The sequence below is a fragment of the Scomber japonicus genome, chromosome 18, assembly GCF_027409825.1.
Source record: "Scomber japonicus isolate fScoJap1 chromosome 18, fScoJap1.pri, whole genome shotgun sequence".
NCBI lineage: Eukaryota > Metazoa > Chordata > Actinopteri > Scombriformes > Scombridae > Scomber > Scomber japonicus.
Window position 1 is genome coordinate 8,918,043 of NC_070595.1, and position 11,199 is coordinate 8,929,241.

Below are 11,199 nucleotides of genomic sequence, written 5' to 3' on the forward strand. Positions count from 1 at the left end.
CTGAGTGAGCAGGTGACCTGGATTTCCCATCATAATGCACTCATCTCCAGGAAGGACAAAGGGAAACTTCTGTTCATCCATCAGCATATATACCCATCACTGATTATCAGTACTGTGACACGTTGTAACCACCCCAACACACATTGAATGATTTCTTGGCAAACAAACTGCTCCGGCCAGCTGTGGTAAAAGTTCCCCTGCTGTTTGCAGAAGTTTTCCTCTGTCAGTCATAAAATTGTTCCTGTATTCACATGCTAGAACATATTTGAAAAACAATGGCAATAAAAGTCAGATGTTAATGTTGGAAAGCGTTGTAACACAGTGTTATTTCTGCATAATTGACCATATAGTAAACCTGTCATACTTTTTAGATACTCTGTGTTTAAGTTTGGCTGGCAGGTCCTTTTTTTACTATCTCCCAAACAAACAAACAAACAAACAAACAAACAAACAAACAAACATGAGCAAAAATGTGTTTATCTGCTCTAACATAAGCTGAAAACATTTGCATGTTCAGCTGACTTGCTTACTACATACAGTAGTAGTAGTAGTAGTAGTAGTAGTACAACAGTGTTACTCTTCCTGAGGCCAGGGGTATTATATTAAACATAGATTGTAGGTTCATGTTCATTTGTAACAGAAACTGCAAAAAGAAGGAAAAAAGAAAAAAAAAAGCCAGATGCATCAGGGTGTATGCTAACGTTAGCAGCTGTATCCTGCTCTGTTGGATTCAAGTAAATTAACTTCTGACTACTCCGTCCAAGCACATTATGTTATGTAGAGTCCAAAAACACCCAAAACTCACCCTAACAGCCAATTCCAAATCTTGTAATGTTAAAAGTTAAATACTTAAAAAAAAACAATAAAGCATAAATCTATCTTAATATATCTGGCATGTCCACAATACATATGCAACTTAACAAGGTAAATACTGTTAGCTTTAACATTTTTCCTTTGTCATACTTAAAACATTAGATTAATTTAACTGCAATGCAAATTATATACAAGACCTCTTCACTTCTGTTCTTTGAACCAACTCATTAAGCTAAGATTAGCCTTATTAGCAAACGTTCGCAAACTGCATCTGATAAACTCTACTAGCAACAGCCGTCATTTCAGCTGATTGCTAGAAATGGAAAGTCTGTTTTTTCCTATCACTGTCTTAGACAGTTGTTTAAAATATTACAGTGATTTTCATTGTCAGGCCTATTTGCCATACTAGACTACAAGAAGGCTTCAATTGGCAAAAACCAATTACTTATCCAATAGTTTATTTTATATACATTAAGAACATCATTGCTTTGTAGTGCTGAAACTATGTGTTTAAAACAATTCAAGTCTTTGCTATTGAATTATAGGGAGCTGTTTCCCTTCTGTGAGAACACTGTTCAGTTACTGACATGAGTCTTTTAACAAGATGTCTCAAGACTCAATAACAGATTTGGAGCAATACGGGTCAGGCTGCATGAGTTCCATCTCACATTGTCCGTGTAATGTGCACCTTCTGTCATGAAAGATATTTTAGTGCATTACATCTGGGTTTGCATGAATTAACCAGACAACAGAATGAAAAACGGCAAGCACAGCCATTTGTCATCATGCACCGCCCACGCATTTCCAGAGCAAACAGCCTTATTCCCAAGAAAATACATACTAACAGCATCAGCTGTGAAAAACCAGTAGAACAGGCATGTAAGACAGATTTCAACACATATGACACAAATCTAAAATTCCTAACCATGTTCCACCTGTGTTTCACTGGCTGTACTGCTGCTGTTCAAGGATATTAGAAAGGTCATGGAGGTGGCAGCAAAGGTTTGGGACATTGGGCCTCCACAACATGTGGAAGAGACCAGGTGGGGTTTGCTGATGGCATGCCAATGGTGGAATGTATTTGTCAGCGTTGCACTTGTCTGGTGGGAATCACCAGTCAATGTGTTAGTGTCACAGCTGAAGGTGTCAGGATCAGTTGTGTGAAACCATGCCTGCATGATTTTTTCTTAAGTGTAAACCTGCAGCATGTAGTATTCAGTTGTTTACTGAGACCATGTACAGTGTTAAACATGAAAGTTACCATTGGATGTACTCTATCACAGTTAGCTAACTAATTTTCATCTGCAGTCCCATCAGTAGGTCAATATTAAAATGTATAACAGCAAAATAACAAACAGTACAAAGCAAAAAACACACAGGACAAATGCAAAATACAAAGCTACACACAATAGCACATCACAATGTCTGTGTAGTGTACCATGTGAGTGTCGGTTTTAGTGGTAGAAATAGGTGTGGGCGTTAAATAGGGCCTTTTTATTATTAGATTATTCTAACAGAAAAAACACTTGTACTTCATTTATCAAATGAAACCTCTTACTTCCCTGTGTACATATGTGTCTCCCTGTCAGAGCAGTGTTCATGGATTATGAAGGGGCCTGTGTTGGGAGGAAACCAGGCTTTCAGTGTAACAGCCCGACCTCTAAATACACCACAGCACCTAGGGGTCGTAACCCCCCGGTGTGTCCAGGGACCAGTTGCTGCGTGGGGCCTCTCTGCTCACGAGAGAGCAGGGGGGTGGGGGGGTGGTCAAAACATGTGACTGAACCACTTGCTTCAGATGTCATGGAATAATTTACTGTGGTGCTTTTATGTCGCACCAACAGCTCTGACAAATATGACACCTTAAGAGAGAGAGTGTGTGTTAATGCTGAAAATAATACAAAATGAAGCATATAATACAAGCATTAAGAGTTCTGTTCTTTGGAGACATTTGTAGGTGTCTGCTTTCATTTTTCTCTCTTTCTCACAGCTGTTTGGAAATTAAGCAGTGAGTTTGTGGAGAGTTTGGCCGTCTAAGCATCTCGCAGTTATGTTTTGTAGGGCTTGCCAAAACCAGGTGGTCTGTTCCCACTGACCTCTGAGATTTCTTACATCCAGACTTTAGAAAGCCTCATGAAAGAAAGAGAAGAAAGAGTGTGGCTTCAGTCCTGCCGGGTGTGTTTATACACTGGAATCAGGAGTATCCTTGCCCAGATTCACTTCCATCTGCCCCCTCATATCACAGAACCGTGCGACTGAGGTCTCGTCATTTGTTCCTTCTCTCAGAAATAAACAAAAATATCCTCATACCAGGTGCATTTATCTGTGAAATGCTTCTGTGTCCCTTTTGAACAAGCTGTAACATGTTATCAAAACAATGCCAGTCAACATGATGATTTTAAAAGATTAGCATCCCATCTGAAGCTGCATGAGGGGAGAAAACAGGAAGTGAGAATATTTTGGGCCCTAGTGCATCATACATAGTGCATCGCAGCAGTCAGTCTATAACTGTGTCATCTTATCTCTCTAAATCAATTACTTGGGACTGCAAAGCCAGTAAGGCTTGCAAGCAAATACACCCATGTAACTTCTTATTACACTCTACAGTTTAATACCTCTCTCTTTCTACTGTACACAGTCAGTGCAGCCAGCAGCTCTGACCCCTGACAATCAGTCAACATGGTACACACTGAGCCTTTAAACACAACATCTACATTCTTTCCATCCTCAAGCCTCGTCTGACAGCAGCTCAGGGGCGAACACGACACTGCAGACAAACCGCTGCTGTCAGTCTCAATAGAAAATAATGCTGGAAATTTCAGCCATGTGTTCCACAGGCATTTGGCGTGGTAGAGTATTTCTCAGTGTCAAAGCGTACAGAAAAATGCTAACTGAGGTCAGCAGAGCACTGATGTATTCTGACACTCAGGCCAAAGTGCATTGTGTTAGTGTGTCGTACATGGCATCCAGTTCACTTGACAGCAAGATGATGTCCGAGAGTAATTCTACACTTAAAAAATCCCACTTAAAGTGCTCAAGTGTACATTGACGACAGCGTGCAAAGTTCTGGTGTCAGCACAGCTTCCAAAACTTGTCAATTGAGGTGATTAAGAGTTTCTCTGAGAGCCAGAAAGTCGTTTTTGTTGGTGTAAGAGGTCCCTCTAGTGGAGAGATCAAGACGTTCTTAAAAACCTCCAAGTCTGTAAAACCCAACATTCACCAGAGGTAGGAGAGGATTTAGCTGCGCTCCAAGCACACAAAACTCCAGAATCATAATCATATTATACTCTAGTTACATCCTTAACTAGTTAACTCATATTTTGTGACAGAATCTTGCTGTCTCAGTTTTACACCATTACACAAACGTTCATCTCCATCATAAAGATAACATATTGTAATTTTAGCCAAAGTATTTGGCCATTACCAGAACTGTTCAGGTTATTATCATTATTATTATTATTATTTTCCTTGTTGTTTTATAAGCATAGGCTAAAGTTTCTCTATAAAACTAATCACTTTAATGAAATGATCTGAATATAAAATTACCAACTTAAAGTATAATAGATACAGTGTGTTTTTTAGTTTAACCCAGAATTGTTCATCACCTCATGATCATGAGCTCAGGCCTCGTGATTTTAATGTTTCTGTCGGTAAATTGTTTAACTGAGGTAGTAAACCAGTTAAATCCTGGCGTGTCTCATTTCATTATTATTATCACACGCTTTTTGCAGTGTGATAGCACTTTAATGTTTTACCGTAAAGGTTTCTGTTATTTTTCACAAAAGCATGTTATTTTTAAATGATTTTAGTGGAGGTAGCCCCACCTGGTCTATAAAACACCCTGAACTCGTAAAATGAATGACTATCCAGCCAAATACCAGACTAATCCAATTAAGATTGCTAGGAAATGTTGTTAGCAGTGTGTATTCAGGTCAACTCTTCAGAAACAGTCACAAACTACTCTGTTCTGTTTCATTCAATGCAAAAGTTACACTTTCATTTAAGCCACATTATTTAGCATTCATAAGCAGTATGTAAACATTTAATGGGTAGTTTATAGCACACTGTAATGTAATTATAAATGTTAAAATGCAGTATTTGTCAGCAATTATAACTTCTTCAATGAGGACATATTTTATATGATTGCAACTGTATTTTACTATATTGTCATTTATTATCTGGTTGTACAGCAGCCTACACATAGTTATAGTTTTTAATGAATATATTATAACAATTAATCTGCTTAATAACTGCATTAAAGTGTGTTATATACCATTTATTAATTGTCATAAATACCAGGGGGTCTTAAAGCTTCAGGTGAATTAACTTCATGGATAAAATCATAGTTTGTCAGACTTTGACCAGAGAAAACAATCAGGCTAAACTGCTGTTGTATCCACTTATTTTAAATTGTTAAAACTCTGAAATCTCACCTAAATTTTAAGAAAAAAAAACGTGTATGACATACAAAAGTTCCACCACCAGGAGATATATTTCAATGGAAATCTTCACTAGAGTTTAAATACAGCCTTAAAAGTTTAAACATTTCTTCTAAAAATGGACACACTGGATATGACACTGTTTAAGAGTTGCTAGTTTGTTAGCTACACTTAAATATTACCTTCAATGAAGTTATAATATTATAAAGTATAACTATTTTAGACAGATGTTGAGTCTTTTCAAGGCTGCCTTTGAATGGTGATGTGTCAGCTATTTGTGATATTAGTGCTCTTACAATAGATATGAGCCTTTTGTTAGAGTTGGTTCACTTTTACACCACAAGATGTCACCACAGCTGCCCGAGTCTGCACGTGCAGCTGTCCTGTGATTGATGGGCCTTAAAAATACAGATGTGCCATTCATCATGCAGGGATCCACACAATACAACACAACAATGACTGAGCAAAGTAGTTACAGACAAGAAGAATACAGTGAGATGATGTGAACAGGTTGCATCACTTTCTATGTTATGGGGTCGTTTGTCAGCCCATAAATTTTGTGTTAATGACCAGTTCAGCTCATGAAATTTACACATGTATCCTCCCTTAAACTCTCTCTCTCTATCTGTGTGTGTCTGTGTGTGTGTGTGTGTGTGGTCTGACTTATACTACTTTCAGGGACACACTGTAGACTCAACACCAGGTAAATGGAGACGGCTTGTCCAATTTTGGGGAGAAAAAGTCGTGTCCGTAATTGAGGAAAGGCTGTTTTTTGGGGTAAGTGGTTAAGGTTAAGGTTAGGGTTAGTGTCTCCAGGAAATTAATGTAAGTCTATGTAATGTCCCCAAAAGTGGGTTAGGGTTTGTGTGCGTGCCCACGCGCACACGCGTGCGTGTGTATGAGAGTGTTTTTGTGTTTGGCTTTGTTTCATGCAGTTATGATTCATGATACCTTAAATTACACGTTTTATTATTGTCCACTGCGCTGCCAGGATTTTAAGGGAATCAAGATGAGAGGGAGGGGGGGGGGGGGGGCATTATGTGAAAACAACCTCAGCTCTTTGAAGCGGGTTCAACCTCTCCCAATGAAAAACACGCTCAGCTTTTTATCACCCTCTGAATCATGCGAACAGCTTCAGGTTTTCACTGAGATAAGAAAACATTTCAACTGAAGTAGCTTCATCGAGAACCCGTTTCATGACGCGGACGGATGTAGGTTCATTTATCCAGAATGATCCAGTGAGATCCCCCAGGCCTGTTTGGTTCCTGCCAAATGATGTTATTACACCGAGCGCACTCTCCCACTTCTTCATCTGCGATACAAAGCAAATAAAATCTCTACAATGGCCGTTTTTGTTAGATAGCACATTTGTTATTGTTAAAACGTGTGCGTAATGTGTCTTCTGGGTAAAAAGAAAGAAAAAAGATCTATTGATTTGAACGTTTCCACATTGCTTTAATAAAAGAAAAGAAGAAGAAAAAAAACACCTTACAGTGAGCCTTAAACTTAATGTTGCATATATTTTATGGTGGGGGGTACTTATTAAAATGACCAGAAATAAAAATTAGGAGGGCATATGTGTAAATGTCACATCAGTGCCAGATGTGTGTGATTGGGGCAGTTTGATGCATTGCCTGCTTATTTTATCAGCTCTAAAAATGTCCCTGCAGCTGTTTGTCCCCAGAAAAGACTCCAACACGTTCTGCTTCACAAGTTTTAGTATCAGATTATCTCAGAGCTGTATCGCCTATAGTAGCATACCTTCAGCTTTTGCAGCGATTTGACGCTCCTGCTTTCTCCTTATTGGAACCACACAACGCGCGCGGGCCTGTTTCCAATCTGAAGACATGCGTGATGAATTTTGGGAAATCATCTGCAGCTTTGCTGGTACCATATAGCCCACCCAGTCCGGACCCAGTCCCCCCTCTGCCCCGAGGTATCAATACGATTAGAGGCAGGAAATGTGGGAATCCCCAACAAAGGGCTCCATCATTAAACACAAACAACCAGAGGCCTCCCAACAATACCAAAAGCGCCCTCCTCTCCTGACTTCTCTTTTATGTCTGAGCAAGTGAAAATCTATTACTTTCATCCCAATATTACCATTCTGCTTTCAGTTGGCCATTATTAAAGAAGATAATCTGGCGGGCTTTGATAGGTTTGCGCCCAAATGGAGAACAGAGAGTGTAGAGTTTCTGCCGCAGAAATCTCAGGTTATGCAGACTGCAGATCAAATATTTCTGCTCAATTTCACACATGGGGATATTTATCAATATATCTCACAGTCTGTCGCAGGAAAAGGAAAGTCTGGGTGTAAGTTTAGAAAAAAGGCACCCAGCCTACTTATCTGTTTATTCAAAGAAGCCTCCGGGCAGCAAATTATTATTTTCAGAGCAGCACAAAATCACTCATTCCAGTTTTATCCCCTGTTGTAGGCCTACGTCTGAAAACGTGTAATTGTGTGCCAAGTGTGTGCGTCAAGTGCGGCTGCAGAAGCCTTAGAGAGGGATTAAGGTTTAAGTCCCTGCCTCACGTAGAGAAGTGTTTGGGGATTTTCCCCCTCAGTCTTTAAATTCATGATAGTGATCTGATGTCCCCAAAGAGTCTGTCAGCGCTTTCGGAAGTTAGAATATGTATTTATCTTTCTTTCATGATCACTTTCTATCGCCGCTGCCATTTTGGTTGACTTCTCTCTTTCTCTGTTGCTTTAGTCACACTTCCCCTCTGCGCATTCTGGCTTCATGTAAAACAAACAAACCAAAAAATCGTCTAAAAATGAGGAACGTTACGCAAAAAGAAATTGAAAAATAGAATAAATCTGTTTTTTATACAGATTGTTTTTATATCTCACGTCATAACAGGATCAAACTTCTTTTAGGGAACATTTTCATCATTTATGGAAAAAAATAATAATACCTTACAGCTCAGGAGCGGCCTACACAAAATAGGAATCATATTTGTTCAATTAGTATCTAACAACTTTATTTTATTCATATTTATTATCATAATTTATCATGCGCCACTGAAATAATCATCTGTGCAAAACTTTTTTATTCCGCTCTATAAATAGTCCCCCCTTGTGATTTCCTGCTCGTTAGGATGTTTTCATTGAGCTGGATCTCTAAAGTCCGCGTCGCCTTGGCATTGATGGGCTGATGATGAGAGTGCGCTGCTGGTTGGTATAGGCCTACTTGGTACCCTTTGCGACGTTTTCATTGGTCAGGATCCTTTTCCTCATGCCTCGACGTGACATCACATCCACCCGACCCGCAGGAAAGCAGCAGAGATTACAGATGATGCTGGACATCTCAGAGGGCGCACGCACATTTTTACGCTTTATGCACACGTTCAAACGCTCAAAGCGCTCTTTTGCGCTTACAATCATCAAAATAAAGGATATCAGAGCAGATGCTTTTTGCGGTTTGGAGAGCCCGAGAGACTTGTGAAGTAGGAGGAGGATTGTGCTCGGATTTGTACGCTCACTTTTTTTTTTTGTGAATGGAGATGAGTCGTGCGTAAAGATCTGCTTTCAAGAGAGGAGCTGTCACTCTCCCACCTGTTGGCAGGTGGTGTTGGCTTTACGCGCGGACATCTACTATGGCATTGGGCTTGGAAATTATGGAGGATATTGTTATCGACGTAGTAGGGGAAGGACTCAAAGATAACGGAGAGGAGCGACTCTTACCTCTGGATGAGTCGCGGAGCGAGCAGGACCGCAACACGGAGGCTTTGTCACCCAGCAGCGAGGGGAAAGACCGGGACACATGCAGCCCTGCACCGGCGTGTTCTACTCCTGGTAAAAGTAAAGGTCCAGCGTCGGTGAAGCCTCCATACTCATACATAGCTCTGATAACGATGGCCATATTGCAGAGTCCAAAGAAACGCCTCACTCTCAGCGAGATATGTGACTTTATCAGCCAACGCTTCGTTTATTACCGGGAGAAATTCCCCGCCTGGCAGAACTCTATCAGACACAATCTGTCGCTTAATGACTGCTTTGTAAAGATGCCCAGAGAGCCAGGAAACCCAGGGAAAGGCAACTATTGGACTCTGGATCCAAACTCCTCGGACATGTTTGAGAACGGGAGTTTTCTGCGCCGGAGGAAGCGATTCAAGCGGCAGCACTTTCGCTTCGACCCGCTCAAGGAGCAGCACCTGGAGCCCAGCGGACTGCACGGCTTCCCTCACAGCGCCTACGGGATCGGGACTGCGGCTCTGCAGCTGCCCAGTCTGGAGATTTACCCCTACATCCATCACCACGCACACTCGCCGTGCGCCCCCGCCACCATCCCACCTGTCAGCAGCATCCTGCCGGCTCTCTCCAGCTTCTTCTCCCGCAGCGCCCTCACAGCCAAGGCTTTTCTCCAGTCGCAGCCCGGCATGGAAGCCTTCTCTCCGGCCCAATGTACTGCTTACTCCTCTCCTCTGACCTCCAGCGCAGCCTACGCCTCCCATGCGCTTTTCCACCCCGCTGCGTCCCCGCACTTCCTCAGTTTACATCAGGAGTATCAGAAATTACAGACTCAGCGTGGCGTCGTCGACCTGGCCAAACACATCAACATTGCTAACAATGATTAATCAGTTACACCAGACTTGTGTTTTCTCAGGTAACAGAGACGATTTCAGCAGAAACTCCAAATATCTCCAGCGGTGGAAATGGGACGGATTTGTTTTAAAAGAATGTTGTAGATATGTTAGAAATATCCCTCCTTCTTTCAATTTCTGTATGGCAAAAAAAAAAATCTTTTAGCAGGCGCCTTTTTTTTATTTGATCATGAATTATTATCTTTTGTTTGAATATTTAATTGACGAGTTTCCTTTACCTTTTTCCTGGAAAGAAATAAAAGTGAATATTTAAACCGTGCGTTCAGTTGTGTTTTGTATAGATTCATGTGTTGTTATTAAGTTTTTTATTTCTAATGATGGATGATCCAGAAAACAGAAGATTTATGTTTAAAGATACAGACATTGTTTGTGTTTAAATGTCACGTGTTCACTTGTTTTTAATTTCAGTATGTGGGTTTTGATTATTGCAGCGCTGGTTTAATATGAGGCCTTAAATCGTAATTTTAAAAAAACCAGAGCCTAATAAAGCATAATAAAGCATACGTCACGTTTATTCAAATGTGTTGCATTGCTTCACAAACAGCAAAGACAAACAGTCAAAGAAACATGAATAAAGAACAATGATGAGGATTAATATAAGAGAGTAACAGTCTCTTAGGCCTTACACAGCTGCAGCACTGGTAAGATTTTTTCATTTAAAAATGTCACAAGAAATAATCGATCAAACAAAATAGAAAAAGATGAGAAATATAAGCGTGTCGGTATTTTTTAGAATTGAGAGGGATTTGCATAATTATCAATGACAGATGCTGTGTCAGTTATTTATTATGGCGAAACAATAAAAGATAAATTGTAAAAAATAAAAAAATAAATAAAAATAAAGTGTCTTGTAAAATAACATTTCATGCGTAAAAATGACGCACAAATGTGGTGTTGGATGGATCTGGCGCGTCAAGGTCAAAGGCAGCTTGGGATGCTCCAGTATTAATATTTATATTAACGCTTGACGTTATGATGAAACAGAAAAGTATGATCAAAACCTTGTGATGGCTCAACATCTGTCAGCAGCTGTTGGATTTTTTTTTTTTAGACTAAACGATAAAAGGGGGTCGTGCAGCTCTTAAACGCATACGCCTGTCAGGTGTGCGTAAAAGCGTGTGTTCACGGTATAACGATGAAAATATAGATAGCCTGTAATTGCCTTCTTTTGCAAGGGCCACACACACACTTGTCCTCGCGCCTGTTCCCGAGAGAAAATCTGTACAACACATTTTCATGTCTGATAAGTTCTCCTCTGTTTAATTATAAAGCCGCTTTCTCGTTTACTTCCCAACTGTTCCCACAAATGAGGCTTTTAGCATATATCACTTATTTCTTTATC

At 40.3% G+C, this 11,199-nt stretch overlaps 1 protein-coding gene across 1 annotated transcript; it reads left to right on the forward strand.

Moving 5' to 3' along the window:
* Positions 1-8,849: 8,849 nt before the first annotated feature.
* On the forward strand, positions 8,850-9,830 carry foxd7 (forkhead box D7). Its single transcript, XM_053338791.1, has one exon. The coding sequence runs from the start codon at positions 8,850-8,852 to the stop codon at positions 9,828-9,830; it is 981 nt and encodes a 326-aa protein (XP_053194766.1).
* The last annotated feature ends 1,369 nt before the right edge of the window (positions 9,831-11,199 follow it).

What these genes read in the sequence shown, in the direction of transcription:
- foxd7 (XM_053338791.1), top strand. Translation starts at nt 8,850, where the DNA reads ATGGCATTGGGCTTGGAAATTATGGAGGATATTGTTATCGACGTAGTA.